Here is a 26,950-nt window from a genome sequence, read left to right as displayed (position 1 = left end):
CTGCATCCAGTTATAAACCCAAAGGGCAGCAACTCTTACCAAAGTCATGGAGCAAAAACATTTATCATTAAATCATGACCAGAGCATGTATCAAGTGCAAAACTAGTTTGCGACTATCTGGCTCATCAATAACCAAAAACTAGTTGCATATTAGGTGATAACTGTAATATTTACCAAGTTTCAAAGTAATCCATCAAAAACTGGGGGTTGGACTAGTTGTCTTAACAAGATTATGTTATACACTGCGTTAAGCTGCATATAACTCTAACCAAATTCATGGGATCAAAGTGATTTGTTGATATGCATATCTACAGCCAATGACAAAATCATGGCAATCCATCAAAAGTTGCATGACTCGTTGCACTAACAAGCGCTGGATGGCAAGAGGAGGAGACAAATGGCCATGAAGCTTACAATATTCCTCTGCATCTGTAAAAATGGTGCCAATGTTGAAGCTGAATAAAACTGGAAAAAAATTGATATCATAAGAATCAAGTCATGCAGTTTTGTGAAATTCTTTCCAGGACAACAAAACAAAGATTCAATGGTTCAGTAAATTGGTCAGAACGTGGATAAGTTTTGCTCTCACCTGGATCTCATCCAATACTGTGGAGTTTACTCGAAACCTCTGTTGCTCCTGTTGCACATTGCCAGAATAGGCACTCGTCAAGGTGGTGTTGAAAAATTTGGCCCCAACCTGAACAGAAGCACCACCAGTATATTCCAAGTGTAGTACATCTAGGTAATAGCTATGAAAAAGAAATGAAGCATTTTAGCTAAAAAAAATATATTTACTGAAATATGCTCTATTGCATTACAATACCACAAGAAGAACATGTTTTATGAGTTTAGCTAGAAATCTAATGTTCACGAGATATTATCCTTTGTAAAATTTAATAGGCATAGAGCTTTTAGGAAATTCACAAATTTCCATTTACAAATATGGTGAATTTCAAAACTTTGTGCACTAATGATATTTAATCTTTGCAATTCACAGTAGTGAATAATAGGCTGGTTTTCAACTTGACAAACTAGAAATGTGATTTTTAAAAAAACACAACTGCCCCTGCAAATGCCTGAAACTAACCTGAGCACAAAATGTAGGCAAAAAGATGGACAGATAAGCATAACACAACATGCACAACAACATTAATGGTAAAGCATTAAAAACAAAATAACCAAACAAGTACGTCCAAATGATAACTGTGATATATTAAATTTTGATATCATTCAATTTTGCAAAGTCCCTCAATCTGAAACTTACTTTTTTAGCAAAAAGTGATAATACAAAAGGTCATTTTATTTCTGTCCATTTAGCATGTATCATATTGCAGTAAAATGGATTATAACATAATTCTCCAAAATGTTTTGTTGAATACGTAATTTAAATAACACCTACACTTTACACATATGCAAGTATATAAGTTTCGATTTTTAAAAATGAAGAAAACTCTTGTAACGTTCAAATGTTGCCAGATTTTCCTGAATCAGAACAATTAATGATTTGAGCATCACAATTAGCTCTGATCAAAACAACTGGCTCAAAATGGAGCAATCTGGAGTGGTAACACTTTTAAACAATAATGTGGGATGCTGGAAATTAAACTCATATAGGATCTTGTCAGTATAATGATTCCTGCCAAATCTACATGAAATCCAAAAATTTTGGAAAAGTGATGCTATAGACACCGCAAGTTAATTGGATGGTCAACCAAGGGCCTTAACTCATGTAAATGCTGTCACAAAACACTGGAAATTGTACTCGTTAATAGACTCCTCAATAAATAGTCCAATAAAAAATTTGTTTGAAATCCAATACAATTCGGTAAAGTTAGGCTGGCGATGGCTGGAAATCAAACCAATTTATGGTCTCATCAAACTCTTCTAAATGGTGTGAGAGAAAACAATGAAAACAAAACTCTTTCAGTGTCCTACCAATATAAAGCAACATACCAAATCAGGTTACAACAAAACAATTACCAGTGAAGTTATTTTGTGGAAACCAAGTTGCTGACATAATTTTTATATGGCTCTTACAACTCTGTCAACAGAAACCCTAATAAAATAAGTTCTTTTTGAAACAATTCCCTTCTGTTGTACCTGATATCTATCTCAGATAATTTAATAATAATCAAGATAATAATATCAGATGTGTAAATACCTGAATGCTGATGATTTATGTTCTTTTAGGTATTTTTTGCCTATTGTACAATCTTCAGCAACAAACATACATAAGCTCTAGAGTTTATAGATTAACAATAAGCATATGTCCAAAAACAAAGTGAACAAGTTTTTAAATGGATTGCTTAATGTACAAAGGAAACTATAAAATAAAAAAAATCATGAAACTAAAGGTTCATGGAAGCATGACTAATGAGTCTCACATATCAGATTGAACAATTTATATACTAGAGGAGATAAATAGCAAGTTCGCCTTTCCAGTAGTGGTCCCCCTCTTATAAAGCACTCTCTTCTGCAGCAGGAAAGTGAGCTTATAAGAGTAATGGCCCTTTTAAAGGGAGATAATACAAATGTGAGTAATAACTAAATATAAAGAATGATAGGTGTAACATTTAGAAATCACAGAAATGTCATCAGGTTTGGGACTTAATGGGATAAAACTAAAATCAATGTTAGTTTTTAAAAATTATGAATAATCACCAGTTGTAGTAAAAAAAGGAAGTGACCTTGTCATGTTATCTACTTTATTTTTCCATCTGGTAGCCAGTTAAGTACATTTCAAAACCTAAGAGATGGAAGTTGCAATAGCTAACATAACTTTTTACTATCAGGTGACCAGACACTATCCCTTGGCCACTATGCATCACTACAAACATCTGCCATTAAGCTACTTATTAAGTATTCTGATTATATATGTGACCAGACAGATGGCATGCTGACTTGAAATGATCAATACTGTTGAAATTAGTTTTTAATCATCTTGATAATTATTAGTGGTAATTAAATCCAGTAATTATCAAAGTGACAAAACCTAACATCTGTGGATGGACTTAAATTACTTTATTGGCTGAAATAAACTTTAATGTTTTCAATTGAGAAATCAACAAATATTAGTGAGATTTCAATCTGTAAACAACAATTTTGTGACTGCTTGATGGGGGTAAATTTGACAGTTTTTGCACTAATATGACAGCCAATAGCTGCACTAGAGGGGTGGCTGTCCTTGATACTTATGAACACATTGGTGCCTTGGGATTCTGGCCATATAAAGCAGGTGGTCACAAGTTAAGGAGGGGGATCCTTGTAGTACCTTTTTCCTTTGGTCAAAGTAAAGCGAGGGGAGCTTTGTTCACTGTATTTCCAAAAGTCTGAAGAGTAATCTGGAGAACTTGCGATGAGAACCTGAGCAAATGAAAACAGTTTTCTATATTTTATAAACATATAATACATGATAATGTTCTACCGTCATGTAATGCCATATAAAAACTGAACCAAGAAACTCAGCTCAAAGTCTGTAACTTTGAACAGATGGAAGTTAATATCATGAATTTCTCAGCATCTTCTTACTTTTCTTTATGAAGTTTATGAAATGTTTTAAAAAATTCAGTTTTTTGCTGGACTTATTTCCTATTTTAATTTTAAAGTAAGCAGTCATGTAATATCTCTTGTGTATTAATAGGGTTTAACAGCTATATAACTTCAATTATAAGTTCCAAAAGTATAGAAAAATTAGCACAAACCTAGTTACATAGTACCAATTAGCAGTTTAAAAAGTGCAAAGTTAAAAACTGCAAAATATTTAATATAAAACTACTTCCAAATAAATGTTAAAATTCTTTAAAATAAAAGATAAGGGTAAAAATATAAATAACCCATGATAAGAAAGAAATTTCATATTAATATATCTTTAAAATAATACCTCTTTATTTTAAAGTTAAACATTACCTTTCCACCAGGTGGGCCAGTCTGACTAAAGTAAAGCTTGACACGATCATCACCCTTGACAAAAAACTGGTACTCTCCATCATGAGGAGGAATGAAATAGCCAGAGAGACGAGAAACAAAATTATCATAATTCTGATCCTCAAAATACGCTTCATCGGCAATACCAGAATGATAATCAGCGGCACTTGTGCTGAGGTTCCAGATTTGTTCCAAAGTCTGAAAAGTCTTCTGGGTTGCATTCCAGTATTCTAATTTTAAGCCTCGACCTCCTACAGTAAATAAAATTCATGTATATTAAGTTCAGAATCATGACCTAAGAGGGAAACTCTTAAATTAGGGTTACCAGGAATGATATTATAAATTAATGATACAATTCTTAAAACACTGATAGTTGTACAGACATATTACATTCTATTCATTGTTGTTTCTCTTCCACATAATAGCATATTTTTTTATAAAATGTTGAACTTTACTAATTTTTTACAAGATCGGTTTAATTTATTTAATATCTCTTGCCATTTATTGGCATTGTTATGTTGAATTTGTAAAACTAGCTATAAACCTGACCTAATTATTACTCGACTGAAATGCTGATGGAAACAGTTGTAAGTAATGTATTACATTTCTATATCTTTTCAAAGCTGTGCACAGAACAGGCCAACATATCGTGAGTCACGAAAACACTGGGATGGTATCCCGTGTGTCCAAAATTAATTTTATTTTTAACAGATTATTCTGGTGACAAATGCCTCTTTTCAAATAGTAAGCATTGCAGTATCTTATTTTCATCGATCGGTTGAATTCAGTAAGTGTATTGCTTCAATATTGGAGACGGAAACCTTAGGTGCACAGAATTGCCCAACAGCAGTGTATGTAGTAAAAAGTTAAACAGATCTATGGATAAAAAGTTGGCATATTATAAAAGTTACTGAGTAAACAAAAGTTTTGCATACTAACTGAATAGGTCTGATGCAACAATAGCAGAATCTGAATATTTCAAAGATTTAATGGCATAACAGCACAATACTAATTATACAGTGCTGATTAAAAGTTAACTTTTAATCGTGTTAATAGAAAGCATTGCAAATTAACTCAAGAAGAAAATTCCATTCCAAATAAACATGAACATGTAGTACTACAAGACCGAAGATAAAAGCAAAGAAGCTGAAATTCTTTAAAATGATATATAACATAAAGGACTGAAAATGAGGATTTTTGGTGCCAGTTAAAAAAGAAATAAACTTACACTCAAAGCTACATTCAGTTTAGTATATACAAACAGAAGACCAATTGGTACATTGACCCCATTAAGTGCCTTTCTAAACTTGATGGTATTCTTTTAGCAATATTTGTTCAATATACATTTTACAAAAATTTGAATGCTTTATTAATGCATCATAAAAATCAGTCTCTGATTAGTCTTTTACCTGTAAAATCAGTCTTTGATTAGTCTTTTACCTGTAAAATCAGTCTTTGATTAGTCTTTTACCTGTAAAATCAGAGCTCAGGACAGATGGTGATGCTGCCACTTCACACTTAAGGTAAGTGTCCTGCACCTCCTTGACTACGCATACAGTTCCTGGAAAATAGAGAGAAACCAGATTTGAGATTAGAAAAGAATTTTGGTTTAATCAGTTATATCATCTGTTTGTATTCAATTTGAGCTTACATTTTCAATTTTATAAAAATTCAAGTATCAAGTCAAATTGTAATTAGTTCAGTCAAGTTTTCTGGCATGAAGGACATGAAGGCTGAATGGAATCAATCAGTCAACATTTCTGGCATGAAGGACATGAAGGCTGAATGGAATCAATCAGTCAACATTTCTGGCATGAAACACAGGAAAACCGACTGGAATCAATCAGTCAAGATTTCTGGCAAAAAACACAGGAACACTGAATGGAATCGATCTGTCAAGATTTCTGGCATGAAACACAAAAACACTGAATAGAACTGATCAGTCAAGATTTTTGGCATAAAACACAGGAACACTAAATGGAATCGATCAGTCAAGATTTCTGGCATGAAACACAGGAACACTGAATGGAATCGATCAGTCAAGATTTCTGGCATGAAACACAGGAACACTGAATGGAATCGATCAGTCAAGCTTTTTGGCATGAAATAAATGAATAGAATCATACACTTAATGTTACTCAAATTGTCAAATACATTACATTAATAGTATAGAATATAAATAATTAAAATTGCTTCTGTACACTGTACTTACCCCCAACATAGGCCCTGGCCTTAGTATAAGGGGGATGCTCATCAAAGTACTTGCCATATATGGTCAATAGAAGGCCCCCCTCTGTGCTACCTGAGGTAGGAGAGATGGATGTGCTTTCTGAAACAAAAATTATGTAAGAGAATTCAGTCCTTTGACATAATCTGCATGATGGTTCATCATTATTAAGGGTTCTAATATAATCTAATATCAACTTCACTCTAAAATGATTCAATACAAATACATTTATGAAATCAACTCTGAACTGTATCAAGAAACTAAGATGCCAATTTATACCACTGCTAAAAGGTGGATAACTGTAACGATTGGTCCTATATTGATTATACTGAAATATAATTCAATTTTGACAACTGTAATAATAACTATGGGTCTCACCATTTAAATATCCAAATTATCAATCACTCTGTTCACTCTCTGCTTTATAAGCCTATTTATTTTCACATACATCTACACACAAAATAATCCTAAGGTCAACAATCCAATCTTCCATCCCTCCCCCCCTCCCTCTCTCTATATATCTATCCATCCATTTATCCCTCCCTCATTATATATATATATATATATATATATATATATATATATATATATATATATATATATATATATATATATGTATGTATATATATATCATTTATGAATAAATAGAGATAAAGTTTTATTAATATTTTTATTATGTATAATGCACATTTAACAAAAAATAACAAAAAAATATATTATACCTTGATACAGTATTGACATATGTTCAACATTTCATCAGAACTCAACTCATATTTACAAAAATTATGGAATGCATAATACTTATATTCATAAAATAAATATGTATTGAAACTTAATTTTAAAATTAAATTATACATACAGTTTTGCAAGAATGAATCAAATTGTTCCTGATGAAAATACCTGATAAAAATGACGAGACTAGGTACCACTGAATCAAGGTATATAATCTCTGGAAAATAAATATTTCATTTAGACCTCTTAAAACAAGGCAAACTCCACAAAGGTACAAGACAACCTGTGAAGGTTTGAAAGATGGCAATCCTGTCACACGCAAAAGGTACAAGATTACCTATGTATAGGCCTGAAGAATGGCAATCCTGTCACACCAAAAATGTACTATATTTACCTGTGTAAGCTTGAAACATAGCAATATTGTCATCATTGAAGATCTTCAGTGTGGTGCTATCAGGAAGAGATCTGTAATATAAACCCAGCATATAGAACTCTCATTACAACAAACAACTGATCAAAAAAACAAATATGAATTCATATCCCTAACAAAAGTTAGAAAAAAGAAAGTGTTGTTTGTATTCTTCTACTACCGCTGCCTTCTGCGCTGCATATATTTTTGATTATTACTGGGAACCTTTCACTACATTAAGCCTCTACTGTTAGGGTTTTCCAGTTTCTTTTGCATAATATTTGTTATTCTTTCTACCCTGTGTTTAAGATATATAATTTCTTTCAATAAAATCTGACAAAACATAACCATTTCTTATAAATAATTCTGCTATGCATTGACCTGGCATCTGTCACAAGAGCAATCTCCAAACCATTATAAAATCCACTGAAGTTTGAGTCATAGTGGACATTAAATTATGATTATTTTTCACAAGGAAGGGGATGACTTGCACCTCATTTTCCTCATTATCAAGATGTTGTTTGAACGCCATTATATACTGCATTCCTACCTTAAATATTCTCAGCATGTTTTTTAATGTTTTCTAATTTCATGGTTTTGTTTTTGTAATCATATCATTATATGTTTTTTATCTTATACATTTTGTCTAATTTTGTAAAGCGCTTAGAGCTTCTAAAGATTAGGCGCTACATAAAGTCCTCATTATTATTATTATTATTATTTATTATGACTAACAAAGTATTTTTCAATCATATAATTTTACTATTGTAAATCAACCTTATTCATGGCTATTATCTTTTCAGAATTGCTTGTTGTACTGCTACTATAGGTCCAAACAGGTCTAACTTTGCCTTTCACTATTTAAGATTTCAGATGTAAACGTAACGCAAGTCATCTCTGACCAACCTCCTACAACTTCTATAATATTGTTACAGACTTAGAATTTTATGTCAAACTGCTCATGGCACAGCCGTTTTCACGTGCTGGTGGCAACTGTTCTAGCCTGAATAGATGAAATGTGTGATGAAATGTGTGATAACCTCATTTTATCTTACGTTAATTTTCTGAATGCATAATAAATTGCCTAGTTGACTATAGAGCCTAATCTTAAGTATCAACCTTTCCTTCTTTCAAAGGTACAAATAGACAAGATCTCCCTCTTCACACAGATTTGATTCATGTACCTGCCGCCACTTCAAAACTCTCACCAGGCCCTGAAGAGTTCCTGTGACAAAGTGTCCAACATAAAAAGCGGTTTCACCACAAAAGACTGATTGCCCATTAATTGGAGTCTGTTCCTGACAATGAAGGCAGGGGCTATCATGAGTTAAACTGAACCATCCTGAAGGAACTGTAGGTAGTCTGGGCCGACTGGCAATTTATTTATCTGATCATACCTGCTGTAGATTAGACAAGTAGGAAGAATGTCTTATACAAGAGATAAACCATGAACTTGACTTCTACTACCACTGACTTCAAGAACGGCTCAAAAGCTACCTTACTCAATAATGTCAAATACATGGTAGATTTCATTTCTGGCACAGTGTTAAAGCTTTCCATTACAACAAATGAAAGTTTCCCAGAAGGTTGCAGAGGTGTTTGTATGTCTTATATCCACCCTTCCATGGTGATGCAACAAATCTGATATTGTTACCTACTAAGGGTACAGAGTTTCTTAAGTGGAGAAACATGTCCTTCCTCACACCACTGTGAGTAAATTCTCCACTTCTCATATGCCTGAGTGATTCACTCCACCACTTTCTCTAAGAAATGTTTCTCTGAGTGTTTTTCCGGTAAGATCTCGATTTGCAGGTACAACATATCTGGGTTAAAATGAAACTCTCGCTGTCAAAGTTGCTAAAGCAGGCAAGAAAAGGACCAGACTTTTGTTGAATTCCACTGCCATATTTAAAAAATCATTTATCTATGAGTTTTACCACTTGAGAGAAGCAGTCAGGATAAGGCAGAACTTTAATTTCCTTGCCTTTTTGCAAGCTCTTCATCATCAGAGGCAATGGAAGATAAGGGTAGCTGTCTAAACCATTGCAATCCATGTAAGAGCATCAACTGCCCAGGACTTCTAATCTGGGACTGTAGAGACAAAGGGTGAGTTTTACATTCCACCTTGTCGCAGATTGCTCTACCTGAGTGGTCAATCCCAGCATATACCAATACAACTAAATACTAGTTGATTCCTTCAGAACGAGGCCACTGATATATTTAGTTGCAGATTGATCTACCAGTGGTCAATCCCAGCAGATCCCAATACAACTAAATATAGTGATTCCTTTGGTACGAGGCCAATAATAAATTTTGTTGGCCAAGAATATGCTGAACTTGAATGTGTAGACACCAGTCTAGAAAATACCAAACCAGGAGGCAGAGGTCTGGGAATTTGGCCCCCCTGCCATCTGTGATAATTCACCATCGTGAAATTGTCAATAGAATGAGTAAGACCTTTTCATAAATTGTGTCCTGCCACCAATTAAATGGCCTTCATTTCTTGAAGTCTGATGTGCAATAGTCGATGCTGAATAGGCCACAATCCAATGGCCTGCCATGCTTGCCTCCATACAAACTGTTATTACTAAAGGATAGAAGAGAACGTTTGTTATAAGCCAAGTGAAGTTTTTCCATTTGCTGAGATGTGACACCATTACTCGTAAACTTAGACAGTTTGTTTCAGTTTCAGTTTAATCCTCCAACCTGCTCCGTTTTCGCATACAAGTAACTCTTGATACTGGATTTTTGTGAGGTACCTATGGAGCAACCTACCTTGAATAAGCAGTAGTTGTAGCTAAGTATGAACAGGATTTGGCACTAATTCTACTATCTAAGGGGAGATCAGTCTTATCTAACTCCCACCTATGTGGGCAGAGAACCTCTACCTTTCATAGCTAAACATTTAAGTTCAGGATGGCTTGATTTGCAAGGTAGTAGTAATATATTCCAAAGATATTATGACTGAATGAGGTATTTGAAGAAGAAAATACATAGCAAACAAACAAAACTAAGTTTAAATATTTATACACTATTCAGTTCTTTATAATTAACTTTACCAGTGTACATTACCATTTGAAATTTGAATGAAAGAATACTTTCTCAAACTTTGTGCACACAAAGGCATGCATGTAGAGTGCAAAGCCCTCACTTAATATTACAAATTCTGATGGAGACAGTGGTCTTAGGTGCTCACCTTGACAGATCATGGGCATCTCACTTCTGTTCGCATGGGCAGAAGCTTGCCAGAAGCTTCCCATGGGTTGGTAGTTATTCCCAGGGCCCCCGCGCCCCCCCCCCCCCAAGTTCTTGCTCCAACAGATATACTACCTACCATGTCTAAACAATCATGCGCTAAAAAACAGCATTAATTCATTAACCCATGGCACCACGTTTATGTATTATGAGGTAGTGCCCTATTTCTCAGCCCCACAGTATCAAGATACACTAAAGTGGGTGGTATTACAGAAAAGTAGACAGATGTAGCTTTACAATGATACCAACAAAATCTGGACTTTCTACTCACATTATAAAATACAGAGAGAAAGCATATTTTTTTAGACCCAATTTTTTCCCCACAAAATATTCACCCATTGTTGGAATAAAATTTTCTGTCTGGATTCTATACTTTTTGGACACAGATTCGGCAGACTGGACTGAACTGCACACTGGCAAACCTTTTCAAAAAGTAGGATAAGTTCTGGATTTGGAATAAAACTTGACCAGGATACAAAAATAATGGGTCCAATAAGCAAAAACATGCCTCCCCAAAAAAACATCTATGCCCCTCTGCACATGCACGTGTGAAATAGCCAATGAAAAATGACATTTCTAACAAAACTAGGCATCAGACTAACTAAATGAAAAAAATTCTCTTTGAAGCAGATTTATTTGGATTTATTCAGATGTAGCCCCCAAAATGTGTTTTCTACTTGCATTTCAAGTTAAACCCTCAAAACCAAACCAAACCATTCTGATCAACACCTGATAATGTCACAGAATGGTCTTTTCCAGGATGTATAATTGTGAGATTCATTTTAATTTCATGAGTACTGCACACAAAAATTAAGAAAACATGCAAAATCAAATACAATATTTTGAAGTCCCACTCTGATGTCCTCGTGAATTCTCTCTATAGTTTGATTCCTCCCTTTCTGATCAAAACGGCTGGGGTGTTTTCCTCCCTTCATTTTCAGTATAAGAAAAGTACCTTCTCAGGGATTCTTAAATTAACCTAGGCATTTTTTTAATCCATCATATTTTTTAAATTTGTCAAACCCTTACTCAGGATGGAAATCTATGCTACTAGGAAATGTTTTAATGGTTAACATCAAATGGAAGAAATGCCACAAATTTTAATACAGAAAATATATTTGTTTACATTACCTTCCATAGGGTGCTTCAATTATGAAACTGGTATTCAAGTTACCTGTTGAAAAAAGTTAAAGCAAGTGATGAAGCACATTCGTGCAATTTTCTAATTTTAATACATAAAAAACACATATATGGACAAATATTGCAGTCATTAAATACAGCCTCACCCCACAATAGCTTAATTAAAAATGTATAATTGAATATATACATTTTTTAAATTCTAGATATGTGTAAAATCCTGAATTTAAAAGTGAGAAGTAAATTCTACTTGAATCACGTCAAATTATAAAACTTTCCTATCGAACATGATATTCCTTACACAATTCAATTCATTATAAATACATATAAAGATTATATTTAAACTAATTATTAATACAATGCCAAATAATTGGATACAAATTAATTGCTGAATGTATGGAAATTATCATCCTTGTATTTTACAAGTAAATCCGTCTATAAAGGTTAAATTCCAACTCACCAACGTATGTTCCTCCCATTTTACACTTCATGTATCCCCATGTACTGGTCTCTGAGCTCAACTGTATTCCATAGCTAGCAAAATAGTAAGAAAAATAAGCAAGAGTCCCATGAAGGGACTGATGTTCTTCTGAACATAATTTTTTCCCCAGGAATTCAAGATAAAACCATTTCTGCCATTTAACTGTCGAGCGTTGAAACCATCTCTGATACTCAACAGTGATAACAAGGTTTTTAAATTAGCTGCTGTGGTTTACATATTGAATCTCAGCTCAAAAATATTTTCATTTAGGACAAATCAAACATTAGAAACCTTTTAGCGAAAACCCATGTCATAATGATCACCCATTCATGGGGAGTAGTGACAAGTTTTGTAAGACAGTGGTCATGGCAGCATTATTGGATGTACAACTGACAACAATTTCATTCAGGACCAACTAGGTATCATGAGAAGTGTATTTGTGAAAACCTCATGTTGATAAAGCCACCCACTGGGAGAGGAATAGAGAACAGTATTTTCAAGATATGATTTTCCATTCAGGACGAGTAGCAATAACAAGATTTTCAATATTGCTGCTCTGCCAATCATATATAACTTCAACAACAATGAACTGGACATCATAAGAAGTCTTGGGAGAAAATCACCCATCAATATGACTTTCTGTTGCAGTAGAGTCATGATAATATTTTCAAGATGGCTACCATGATGGCCATATTAGATATCAGTTTGGGATCATTTTCATTTAGGACCAACTGGATATCAGGAGAAGTCTTTCTGTTAAAACCCCATGCTGATATGACTATCGACTTAGGAGAAATAACTATGAAAAGATTTTCAAGATGGCTGCCATGGTAGCCATATTGAATGTCAGATCAGCACACTTTTATTAGTACCAACAAGACATCATATGAAGTCTTTTAGTGAAAACCTCATGATAATATGTAGCAATAACAAGATTTTTTAAGCTGGCCACTATGGTGGCCATACTAGACATTAGATCAGCGCCATTTCATTTAAGACCAAGCAGACATCATTAAAAGTATTTTGACTGTTATACTGGGCATCACTGTGGCACCATTTTAATATGGACAAACTGGACATCATAATAAGTCTTTTAGCAAAAAACCCATGTTGATATGTAGGAAGTGGCAATAATTTTTTTTCAAAATGACCACTGCAGCAGCCATACTGGACATCTGATGACCACCATTTTCATTTAAGACCAAGTAGACAACATAAGAAGTCTTTTAGTGAAAACCTCATGTGATACGACCATCCATTAAGAAGCAGTAAAGATAACAAGATGGCCTCTATGACAGCCATACTGGATGTCCAAGCAGTACCATTTCATTTGCACCAACTAGATAATGGGATGAATATATGTGTAAAGTTTCATGGTAATCCTCCAGGTAGTTAAGAAGGAGTAGGGGCAACAAACTTGCACTACTGGATGGACAGACAATAGACAATAGATTATCCTATAAGCTATTCTGGTCTATTACCAGTAGAGTTAAAATTAGATCAACAACAAAATACATTTAAAGAGTTCAAAAAAGATGAAATATTTACCATACAAACACAAGGTGCTGATATTCAAAATACAACTAGCATTCAATAAGTTATAAAAATATCCGGTATAATGTTTTGCATGCAGGCATACATCCATTGGGCACTGTCGGGACCAAAAATTTTAAGTACCTGATAGAGATGACCAGTATCAAAAGCTTAAAGCAGTATCAGAACAGCTTTAACAGGACAAAAATATGTGGTCAGTCTGCCGTAAACTATGTTACAATGGGTTAGTTTTGGTCAGTTTCCTTATATTCTTATTGCCCATTACTACAGTATATTTATTCTTATGAAAGGCCAAATTATAGCTTACCTTACTCTAAATATGAAAAGCTATAACTAGAAGAAAGCTTTTATTAAATAGAACAGAAAATTCATTCTTTTAATTAGCAAATTTCTTATCAAGGATTGAGAATAGAAGACACATTTGTTTATTATTATTGGTAGCATGTTAATAACTACACATATATAATAGAATTTAAAGCAAATTAAATCTCCGATATAATTCGCCAAATGAATCTCTAAGGTGATGAGAAACCAATTATTGGACTAAAATTGTTCCTCGATAATACTTAAGTAGTCATAATACATTAGAAGTACAATCACTACCTCACAAATCAACCCTCCCAAGCTTGCTTTTCACATCGAATCAACCCTCCCAAGCCACTTTTTGCAATGAAGTGCTTCAATTTGTCTGCTGATCTAGGCTGAAGTCAGATAAGAGTGATTTTCACCTTGGAATATGAGATTGGTGCTAAATCTCCTCCATATGTCAGTTAGTACTAGAGCAGACATGTAACTGGGGAGGTTAGGAAGGTGTGCCCATGTTATTATTGGGTATGTGTGTACAAATTTTACTCCAAAAATTTATATCTTCTTAAAATACATTACCCCAATCTTAATGCAAATGAAGAATATATAAGACAATGGAATAAGTTACATCTGTTTATCCAGCAGACAGTGAAATTTCCAAATCTCATGAGAAATACAAATTAGTGACAGCATCAGCTTACAGAAAGTTTTCCTCATGCAAATCAGGTGGAAGTAGAGTGACCATGTCCTTTAAAAGTTGCTGAATGACCCAGTAATGTAATATGTTATACTAACAAGTACCTTAGGCCACCTTGCCACCTAAAGGTCCTTCCTGTTGAGAAAATCATACCTGAAGCCCTTTCCTGTGTGAGAAACTCACAAGGCTGAATAGTGAAGAGGTAAAAGATATCAGTTTTGCAAGTCTCTCAAAAGAATTTGCCTCCTAGCAAAAGTGGAAAAAGTAGCAAACATATGGAAACGATTTGGCACTAATTCCTCTATCAAGTTCACTCTTATCTAACTTTCACATAGGTACGAAGACAATGTTTAACATTTTTGTTGGTAAAACAAAGTTGGGAGGGCTGGATTGTAATGCACTGTTTGTACTCCTAATGAATTATAATCAAGTAAATGTATTTCAAGAAGAACTTCTGGTTGAAAAGTTGGGAAATCTGAAACAAAAATAGACTATTAATCTACTGCATATAATCACATACAAGTAAAACCCAAATGCAAACTGCATAGATCCAGATCTGCAATCACCTAATGTGCCAGTAGATATGGGTCAATGCTGTTTGTTAGAATTCGTCAGTAGAACAAATAAAGACCCAGATCTGCCAAGGCATTATCCAATGGCAGATTAAAGGTCTATGTTGTTTTCTGTTTGACCTAATTTGTATGTGAGAATACATAGTATTTATCAATTAGGGCTTATATCTGATTATACATGATACTTATCAATTAGGACTTATATGTGAGTATACATAGTACTTAACAATTAGGAGATTGTTACTTACAAAGTGTCAGCAATGGCATCTGTGTCTTTCAAGCTGCACAACTGTGGTCCTGAATAGACCCTAGATAAAAATATATGTGCATCAAATTAGTGCAGGAACAAATAATGGTAATGTTCAATAACCATATAGACATCAGTTGTGAAAGAGATAATGACAAACAAATAATTGTTCTTTAGATGTTACAAAGATCAAGACAAACAATTAATTGTTCTTTAGATGTTAAAAAGGTCAGGACAAACAATTCTTTGCTCAATAAATGTTACAAAGAATAAGACAAACAATTGTTATGTATATCTATTTTGTGTGTTTAATATTTTCCAAGATCACTGATTATAACAATCATCTGAAGACAAGATATTACATACTAAAACAATTTTCAAGATTGCCGATTTTATTTTAAGGTAATGAGCTACAAACAGGTTGTTAATTTGGGATCAAGTTCTATTTAATGAACTTGCTTATAGTTTGGGATAATTTTCTACTGGATGATTAAGTCAGGTGGATTGTGTTGTGACCTAGTCATGTGGGAGGTATGGCAACAGAGTCACGATACTGTCATGGGAATGTATATAAGAAGGAAGAAGAGAACAATACATTCCTAATTCCTATTTTTATCAGCTTTCATTAGTGCATGAACATGATGCGGGTTAGGTTACATGTAATTTACAGATGTCACTTGGGTTAGGCTAATATACCTTACAGATGTATGTGACTAGAGTTCTGCCACATATACCTTACAGATGTATGTGACTAGAGTTTTGCTTTACTCCTCAAAATCTTCTTATACTCAACAATGACAAAACAATCAAGACCAGCTTAATGTTTTCCCAAGCCGGCTTAACACGAAAAGAATATTCTCGCTACATGACCCACTTCTCCCGCCCCCTACAACTAAGTCATTTTTTATTTTTTTATTTCCAAACCCAATAATGTACTGTTTTCAAACTTCTTGGAAAGCTAATACTTGTGTAGGTTTCAAGTTAGTCCCATCAATAACAGGGGACATAACCATGCTAGGAATAGTCCTTCTTGGGATTAACCTCCCATGCATGATAATTATATATATTTTTTATCATGGAAATATGCATCCACAGAGTAATGTACATGCATCAATCAATTAATTATAAATCATATACACCTTTATGATCACTGAGTGTTTGTTTTGAATGGATAGGGTAAACAGAAAAATCACAAACTTTTCATCAGAATACAATTTTGTGAGAATTTACCAAGGAAAATTAATTTCTGATATTTTAAAGACACTGAAATCCAGGACATGATTTAATGCATATTTAGTCCCTCATTAATTTGCCAGAAATTAATGCAACATGCATATTTAGTCCCTCATTAATTTGCCAGAAATTAATGCAACAAGCATATTTAGTCCCTCAATAATTTGCAAAACTATGGAACATGTATGCAAAATGTACAAGATCTACTAAAATTGACAATCCCTACAAATCATTCCTTATCATTTTGATATTCATATGTTGGTATCCACTTACTGAAAGAATACAAATGTTTGCTTTATGCAACCAGCATATCACTTTAAAATTACTCCCTCTTTGTACAATGCAAGTAAAACAGGAGTTCTTTCACAAACTAACAAATATCTTCTGTTCTATTTCATTTTCAACCATAAAAAAGTTTGATGTAAAAAGTCTGAAATTTATTTCAAATAAATTCACGGTAACTGAAACGCATGAGCTAGTAAAATTATTACCGAAGAACTTTTTGTTCTAATCCATTTGAGCTCAGGTCAATATTGCTTCCAAATCTATCTGTGAAGATTCGTCCATACATCTTCACAATGGTTCCTGAAAGAATTGTAATAAATCCATCACAATGCAGGTAATGCTGGATGAAGTAATGACATTTATTTCTGACATCCAATATGGCTACCATGGCAGCCATCTTTAAAATCTTTTCATCGTTATTTCTCCTTAATCAAGATATCCTGAAGGCTCAAAATCGACATGTACAGTCATTTTATAAATGAGTTTCATTGTCTTTCCATTTCTACACCAATACTCATAATGATATGCCCATCCGTTCAGACGACTTAGTAAATGAATTTTCAATATGCTCATCATGGCAGCTATATCTGAGGTAAGATCAGCACTATGTTCATTCAGGACCAGCTACGTATCATAATTTGTCCTCTGGTAAAAAAAACAAACATGCTGAGATGACTTTCCATTTAGGTGGAGTAGCATTCAGAATATTTACAAGATGGATGTCATGGTGGCCATACTGGAAATCAAACTGGTACCATTTTTAATTAGCACCAACCAGACATCATAAGACGTCTTCTAATGAAAACCCAATGCTATATGATGTGTCATCAAGGAGGAGTAGCAATAAGATTTAAAGATGGCAGATGGTGGCCATAATGGATATCAGATCAAGAAAAATGTGAAAATCTGAGACATCATAACACGTCTTTTGATATAAACTCAATAAAGATACGACTTCTCATCAAAGAGGAGTAGCAATAATTTGTCAAAACTGTGGCTTTGATGGTCAAATATTGGATTTCAGATCAACATAATTTTAAATTATGATCAACTGAGACATCATAAAAGTCTTGATGAAAAATTCATGCTGATAAAACTTTCCATTTAGGAGTCGTAACAATAACAAGATCTGCACGGTGTTCGAAGTCTCATTAGCATCATTTTCATTATGACCAACTAGAAATTATCAGATGTCTTTAATTGAAAACCTGATGGTCATATGACAATCCATTCAGGTTGAGTAGTAATAACAATATTTTCAATACAGCCACAGTAGTAATGTCCAGGCAGCATCACATTCATTTAGATCCAAAAAGACACCATAAGACATTTCTGGTGAAGACTGCGTGATAATATTATTTTCAGTTCAGAAGGAGTAGCAATAACAAGCATTAATTCCACTTTGGACCAACCACACATCATAAGAAGTCTTTCAGTGAAAACTCTATGTTGATATGTCTATCCATTCTGTAGGAGTAGCAGTAACAAGATTGTCAAGATGGCTGCTGTGGCAGCCATATTGGACAGCTAAACAGCACCATTTTCATTTAGGATCAACTAAACCTTTAGAGTTTCATGGAAATCCTCCAAGTAGTATCGAAAGAGTAATGATAAAATCTTGTGCTAACAGACAGACAGACATTGGATGACAGATAAAAGACCATCCTACCAAACTTCTTTAAAGACAAATATCTTATATTCGCTGTAAATGTATCATCAAATGAGGCTTTCTTATATTGACATACATAACTATTTTTGCCTCAATTTGTCAAATTTAGTTTCCTTGGAGAATCTGTGTCCTAATCGATTCACTCTTAATCATCAGAGGCATATAAATGTCCAACAGATATCCATTTGCCATAGCTTTAATAAGTGTGTTGAGAGCATATTTCATGTCTATCTCACCTGGAGATCCTGAGGTTGGATAAATGTATTGTATCAAAGGTGTGTTCCAAAACCTGGGCTGGAAAAGAAATATAAAGAAGTCAAGAAAGTACAAACCATAAACTACTGTAATTATGTACCGAATGATGTGTACACATATAGCAGTCTGCTTGTCAATGAGGAAGAATATTAGATTACAAGGCTGTCATTTATGAAACCAAATTGTCCTCCACAAAATCGTGGCAACACCAATTTGAAGCAATACTATTTTAAAAGACCCGATTTCACTGGCTGAAGAAAATGTAATTTAGCTCAGAATCGTTATTTTGATAACATACAATACCTTGAAATCATATCCAGACATAACCCTGATAAAACCACATGATAACAATCGGATGAGAAGGAAAAAGTTGTCATGTGGATAAAATGCATGCCATGAAAGCTTTACTAAAAAATGAACTCCCTAAGGACAGGGAAAGTTGTTGCTGTAGGGTTTAACACCATTTTTCAGCACACGATAGGTTATACATGGCGGCCAGTATTAATGGTGGAGGAAGAACCTGGGAAAACCCAGAAAAGAACCACCGACCCATGAGAAGCTAGTGGCAAGCTTTCTCACATACCCACATTAGCCGAATCCAAGACTCGAACCCAAGCAGACAGAGGTGAGATGGCAGTGATCCGTAATGGTGAGCGCTTTAGACCACTCGGCCACTCGGGGCCCTGACAGGGAAAGAGACTAGTGCATTGGTGGGTAGAGAGATTGCAAAAATGATAGAGATAGCCCTGACACTGCTCTGTTGGTACTACAGATCCCTAAAATCACAAAATAATACCAACATTCCTAATATCATTTTATTACATGTAAAAATAACAAATTGGTGACTGAAAATGTTATGTCTTCCCAAGTTGGCAGTAGATTCTAACAAATCACAAATGATCACTAATGTAACATGTGTAACACATCTGCTGTGGAAAATCACAGTCAACCACTAGTGCAAATATATTTTCCAGGCAAAATGAATCACAAAAGTGACTCACTCAACAAAATAACTTATGCAAAAACAATTCAGAATAAAATCAAACATTAAATATTCATGGCTTGAACAAAACAGTTAAAGGAATTTATTAAGAAAAAGAGTAGATGATGGTTGTTACTAACGATAAATGGGGACAAGATATGAAACAAAATGTATTTTCTAGTACAGCGTGTGTGTGTGTGTGTGTGTGCATGCAACAGTGTGTGTGTTACTTATCAGTTCTCCTTTTTTATTATATAAGGTATTATTTGACTTCCTTGATTGATCCATCATGTCTAACCAGCTACTTCCCCTTTTGGATCTTTTTTTTTCTTTGACCCTTTATTTAGGGGTCTAAGTGACCATTTGAAAAAAAAAATAATGAAAGCCCTGTTAAAAGTTCTTTTCTAAACGCCATATAATTTTATGCCAAACTTCATGATGGAACTGAATTATTCATGCTTCTTTTTTAATATATGGGAAGAACCAGCGACCCACGAGAAGCTACTGGCAGGCTTTCTCACATACCCACATTGGCCGAATCCTAGACTCGAACACACGCAGACAGAGGTGAGATGGCAGTGATCCGTAATGGAAAGCACTTTAGACCACTCGGCCACTTGGGGCCCACAAGGGTTACAGTCAGACTGACAACTACAGGATCCCACATTCTGATCCTGAGCCAAACAAAACTTTTAACCGATAACTGGGGATGAATACAAATAATTTAATCAAGACTGCAAGTAAATCATAATCATTTATATTTTAATCCGATTCTGGCTGGATATATAGTAAGAAATCTGGTTTACATGAAATGACTGTAATGGGAGTTGTTGCTGACTTGGATTCTTTCAAATCTGATGTATATCACAGTTTCACAACTGTACAATAAGCAAGCCAAGAAAGCATCTCCAGTAACCAGCCCTTATGTATTTTACACCTAATTCCCACCATAAAAGATCATGGCATATGTATTGCCCATCTAATTCCCACCATAAAAAACATGGCATATGTATTGCCCATCTAATTCCCACCATAAAAAACATGGCATATGTATTGCCCATCTAATTCCCACTATAAAAAATGGCAATATGTACTGTCTACCTAATTCCCACTATAAAAACATATCAAATCTATTGTCCACCTAATTCCCGCCATAAAAAATGTCACTGATGCAGCAAATATTTAACTTACAATGTACTGGCAGCTCCAGGAGTACTTGTTTCCATTACAGTAATTACTATCTTTCACTGGTACTCCATCTACAGTCACTGCAAGGTAATAAGTGTCTTGTGGCATACCCCTGAAAAAAGGAAAGAACACTAAGGTGTGAAGATATTATAAGAAAGCTGATCTGTGACTTAACTATCATAATTATGCAGAAGTCCCATCCCTAAATCCAATGGGGCCCCTTTTCTTATCAAATTCAAAACCAGAGTTATTTTATATACCGATCTGTCATCTGTGTGGCGATGCTGCAGGTATTGCTAACTAAAAAACTCCAATTACATCCAACTGTTTATAATATTCCAAACACTATGGAACTATCCTGTGCAGTCTTTTGATTCGCATTACAAAACTTTGTTTATATACAACTTTTTTATATAAAAAAAAACACTCTGGTGGCCAATTGGTTAGAGCATCTGCCTTGGATGCAGGAGGCTGCAGTTCAAACCCCAGCCAAGTCATACCAAGAACTTATAAAAATGATGCTATCAGTTTTAGCTGAATCCAGCTGCAAAACATGATATCATTCAAAACCCGGGTGCTACAATAATAGGTTGTGTCAATACAATTGTCATGTGACCTAATATGTAGCAGTAATAGCTGCACCAGTGACAATGGGGTATATAAACCTTTCACTGCTAAGGCAAAGTGATTAGTTGAAAAAATGAATCAGCCAAATCAATACCCTCTGATGAGTTACAAAGTATCGAAACTAGTCAGGGACCTGGGGTGATTAGATCTGCCCACATATGAGAGGGTAAAACTCCAAATTCTTTCAGTCATCACTTTCTAGCAATTAATATTTAGTCAGAAGTGAGGGCAGTCTGACAGATCACAAAATAAAGAGACAGCTCGATGAATCTCTTAGGAAGAGCATCTGCACTTCTATCCTCCACATCTAGTTATTAGAAGATATGTAAATACTAACAAAAAGAGAAAACTGGACATTCCTTTTTGAAAATGCTAACAAGACAAGTGCTTGCTACAGAAGACAATAAACACTATACTCTTTGTCGGATAATAAAAATCTTCTAATCTCATAAAAAGCTGTCAAGTAGCAATGTTAATTGGAAAGATAGAGTAATTTATTTCATTTACCAATTACATACTCTACAGCTGGAAGAAATCAACATCTCTATTTAAATGGGAGTCCAGGCATTCTTAACATGGCTGAACACCTAGACCAACATGTAGTAACAGGAACATGATTAATATTATTCATAATCAATTATTCTGCTACATAATTCATATCTTCCTAGACATATACCTCTGCACTGACTGCATCCCAATGCCATCAAAGTGTATATATATATATATATACACACAAAGAAACTATATCTAATTGGCTGATTTTTCTGGTCACCAAAATTTTATCTCCTCGTTGGCATGCGGTGGTATCTGATTCAGGAGAATAATATCTAGCTTATATAATACACTTTTACGGAGTCCATCAAGTGACAAATCTTATCAATGCAATTTGCGAATCAGGCTTTTGCAAATAAACAGGATTGTTCTGTCCAGGATCATGAAATTGGCTTTAAAGTTTGGATAGAATTTCTCCCAAGCTGGTGTCCACCCAACTGAACCTAAGTACTTCACCAACTCAAGTACCACAAGATTTTCTACAGTTATATGAAACTACATTAGTTACCATATTAGCTGTCAGACTGGCATCATTTTCTTTTAGGATCAACTAGACGTAATAATATGAAGTTTTCCTATAGGACCAACAAGACAACATTTTAAGTTTCATGGTAAATACTGGATGTCAGATTCTGTGCTATTTTCATTCAGGTCTAGCTAGATATCAAATTAAGTCTTGTAGTGAAAATACCCATGGTGATATGACCATCCCTCCCGATGGAGTAACAATAATATGACATTGAAGATGGCAGCTGTGGTGACCATATTGAATTTCTGAGCACCACCATTTGTACCTTGGAACAATTAGACCCTAATGGATCAGTGTGTTTGTAAAGACTCCTGGTAATGCTCCAAGCAGGTTAGGTGTAGTAACAATAACAAACATCTGCAAATGGTCAAACATATAATGGACTAGAGGCCATCCCATAGCTCTTCTGGCTTGTGACCAGTAAAGCTTACTAGCCTTTTATGAAGCAAGTATATATATATATATATATATATATATATATATATATATATATATATATATATATATATATATATATATATATATATATATAAAATTCTTGTTAAACATCACATGCCTATAACAAAGCCTGTAATACACCGGATAAACAGTGATAATTAAAGCATGTAAGAGGTACATTTTCAAATTACACATTTCATGACACACCATTTCCAAATTTGGTTGAAATGTAGCCATTCATAATTTAATATCTGCTGAAACACAATGTATCGCGATACATGCATTATCAGAAATAGAATGTATCAGGTAAGTATCATCTGAACAATGTGTACTCTTAAGGATTCAAAACCCCTTGAGCCTTAAGCCAATGACACGTATAATCAAGCTAAATCATATAGGTCATGTAGGCAATCAGTACTGACCATTATGTCATGGGTGCAATATTTTACAATTTGATTACACATACTTTTAAATTGGAGAGTATTCAATTTTCTTGATCCTCATGCATGTATATTCCATGTAAGGTCATTATATACACATGCAATAAATACAAACCGAATAAATGTTAATTTTAACTGACATTTTTGGATGAAGTCAAGCTAAAGGTGTGATCCAGTACAAAGTGAATTGAATGTCATGTTACAATGAAAGCTGCAAAGCTGTAAAACAATTTGTACTACCCTGGAATTTGTTATGATCAACCCAAAGTCCATTTTTCTGGACCCAGTTTAGTATTTGGCCACCACTGTACACATCCAAAGCAATTAATATTTTTTTGGTTTGGAAGTGTTTAAGGCAGTTACGATGCAGATCATTCAATAATCTGGACTGAATAGACTTTAATTAAGCTAAATTAGTATTAAATTTTCGAACAACAATAAATAATTTGAGTCAATGCGCATACATGACCACACTGACATATACTTTAGTATCATTCAAGTCAGCATCCCTTGGGATGTAATAAATTCTCTTTGTCACAATGTAACACTCTTGATATTGTCACATATGGACTGGGTCCCTGTCTCTTGAAATATTCACTTTCGAGTGTAACACATCTGAGTCTCCCCGTTACAATACTGACTTAGGTGTTACTCATGATCTGGTTCAATACCCACATGGAAGGTTGTGTAACATCATCCAGTTTAATGATATATTAGAAGCATGATGCTGGTTATATTCTAGAACATACAATTGTGGATTTATGATAATTTCTCGTAAGCGTGCTTTAAAATCAACAAAATGCATCATATTATCAAGCTATACCATTCTTGTTTTATTAAATCCTGCCTATATTCAAAAATGTACGGTGGGGGGGGGGGAACAATGGAGAATCTGAAGGGCTATTTCAACAACAACAACAATTACTTAAATTAAGTCATAAAAAACTCACTTAGGAGTATAACACATGATTTGGGTCTCCAAGGAACCATCGATATGGACTCGGCACTCAAACTCTGTTGTGTTGGAGACCAGGGAAACTTTGTTTCCAAGGTTGGAATTTCCATCTCCAAAGTTGAACTGATTAGTAGCAAATCCTGAAATATAATTTTGCAACATGTAGTTACAGTTGGAGGCAAAACAAATGTTAAAACCATAACGTTCTTGTCGTGATCCCTCAGAGTATCATCTCTTTTTTATTTCCATCAAATCTTTATTTCTTGTAGATGTGATTTACCTTAACGAAAAATATATCTTGCTAACTTTTCATATATCAGCACATACAAATCTCATTGTTTTGTCACTTTTATAAAAACTGTAATTTAAGACTGATTATCCCATAGGTGATAACAACAGAGACAATGAACAGAAATTTAAATCAGAATTTTATAATTTCTATCACTGCAACTGCATTTTTTAAAATAAAATAACTTAAATTTTATTACAATATTATGATCATTCTGTATATAATGAAAATATTGTTTTAAAAAATCCAAATTGTTATGACAAGTATGAAGTATATACAAAATTATAAAATTCTCACCTGAATCTGATGTAATCTACAAATCAAAAGTTTTTTCTTACCTTTTCCATAGATGGTGATTCTTGTCTCTCCATTCAAACTCCCATAATGGGGTGTTACTTCTGTTACTGTAGGTTCTACAGGAAATATATATGTAACTTGTGTAGAATAGTAAAGACTGCACACATTTTACTGAACATATTTAAATACAAAAAATGAAGGAAGAATGCACCCAAAATTAATGCTGGTCTAATAATAACAGCTCTTTAGTAAGGCATTTGCAATGATTTCCTGTACTTGTACTAAAGAATTAAAATTTGATGATGTTAAAACTGTCCAAAATTTCAATATTTTATTTGCTGCAACAGCAATACCAGTACTAGTGACAACAATATGTTGTTGTTGTTGTTGTAGGGTTTAATGCCATTTTTCAGCACACAACAGGCTATACATGGCAGCCAGTATTAATGGTGGAGGAAGAACCTGGAAAATCCCCGGAAAGAACCACTGACCCTTGAGAAGCTACTGGCAAGCTTCCTCACATACCCACATTGGCCGAATCCGAGACTCGAACATACGCAGACAGAGGTGAGATGGCAGTGATCCGTAACAGAAAGCGCTTTAGACCACTCGGCCACTGGTGGCCCCCCCAATAATATGTAACAGATTAGTTATTTACTATGACGTGATCATTGTGTCAGTGTTGTCATTTGACTTAATAAACTACAGGTCCAATACCACTAAATCAGTTGCATTTTTATTTACTCTTGTTCAAAACAAAATAATCATGTGTTTTTTTTGTTGGGAACCAGCTTGGTTTGGATTTTGCCAGTTTCTATTTATAGATGACTGTAAGTCATGTGATCTAGCCATGCTGAAGTTGAAACGTTTTTAACAATTACATCAAGCCACTAGAACTTAATATTTTATGTCGTGGCTGGAAACACTTTATTTCTTTTATAAGCGAACTCTGAACCAAAGTTGTTATTTGTGTGTGAATTAAGTTGGTGAGGGACAGTGACAATATTGAAATGGGATTACACTTTAATTTGTTCCACGCAGCATTGCAGATTTTATCCTATCTGTAACTCGGTAAATATTTATGTCAGGGTCCCTAAATGTAGTTACATGTACCTACTTCAGTGTAAATACTTCATGTGAAACGAAGTGGGTACTTTTAGCTAAATTTAATGATGCTGACCTAATAATTTGGTCACAGACAGGATAAAAGTTACAAAGCTGTGTGAAACAAACTATAGTGTTGTGGTGTCTTGTGATGCTGACCATATGTATAAAATGGAATCCAGGAATGCAGGAATCGGATGACCATATGTATAAAATGGAAGCCAGAAATGCTGGAATTGGATTAATTTTAAGTATGTATCTTTAAAAAATTGAAGAAAATATACTAATATTTAAGAAAGTGTTTAAATAGCTTTATTTCAATTTTGGCATTCCTGACTTCCATCACATTCCAGCCAAATGAAATATGGGTCAACAGAACTTGAAAGCACATCCATTTGCTTGTGTCCGAATTTGAATTTATTTGAATAAAGACATCTGAATATGCAAAGTCTGACTAGCACATCTTTAATTTGCAGAAAAGCATTCATACGGGCTTCCAAGTGTACAAGATATTCCTGAATATTTGGTCTCTTGTTCCCCAGTCAGTCAGTCGACCAGGGAACATG

At 34.2% G+C, this 26,950-nt stretch overlaps 1 protein-coding gene across 3 annotated transcripts in view; it reads right to left on the bottom strand.

Annotated features, from left to right (window-relative positions):
* LOC149793386 (fibrocystin-L-like) overlaps positions 1 to 26,950 on the bottom strand; it is a 165,494-nt gene that overhangs the window by 121,484 nt on the left and 17,060 nt on the right. For all 3 annotated transcript variants that reach the window (XM_089967366.1, XM_089967365.1, XM_089967367.1), the window contains exons 2-15: positions 25,322 to 25,396; positions 24,690 to 24,834; positions 21,157 to 21,265; positions 18,965 to 19,022; positions 17,266 to 17,359; positions 15,543 to 15,602; positions 12,145 to 12,218; positions 11,679 to 11,721; positions 7,278 to 7,348; positions 6,137 to 6,253; positions 5,396 to 5,485; positions 3,907 to 4,175; positions 3,272 to 3,363; positions 590 to 749 (exon numbers count right to left, since the gene is read on the bottom strand). In XM_089967366.1, the coding sequence (XP_089823492.1) occupies positions 590 to 749; positions 3,272 to 3,363; positions 3,907 to 4,175; positions 5,396 to 5,485; positions 6,137 to 6,253; positions 7,278 to 7,348; positions 11,679 to 11,721; positions 12,145 to 12,218; positions 15,543 to 15,602; positions 17,266 to 17,359; positions 18,965 to 19,022; positions 21,157 to 21,265; positions 24,690 to 24,834; positions 25,322 to 25,396 (1,457 nt within the window). The remainder of the gene's footprint in view (positions 1 to 589; positions 750 to 3,271; positions 3,364 to 3,906; positions 4,176 to 5,395; positions 5,486 to 6,136; positions 6,254 to 7,277; positions 7,349 to 11,678; positions 11,722 to 12,144; positions 12,219 to 15,542; positions 15,603 to 17,265; positions 17,360 to 18,964; positions 19,023 to 21,156; positions 21,266 to 24,689; positions 24,835 to 25,321; positions 25,397 to 26,950) is intronic.

This window comes from Sinohyriopsis cumingii, chromosome 8 (genome assembly GCF_028554795.1).
Source record: "Sinohyriopsis cumingii isolate HCF-2022 chromosome 8, ASM2855479v2, whole genome shotgun sequence".
NCBI classification, from domain to species: Eukaryota; Metazoa; Mollusca; class Bivalvia; order Unionida; family Unionidae; genus Sinohyriopsis; species Sinohyriopsis cumingii.
This window is presented reverse-complemented; position numbering and strand designations above follow the sequence as displayed.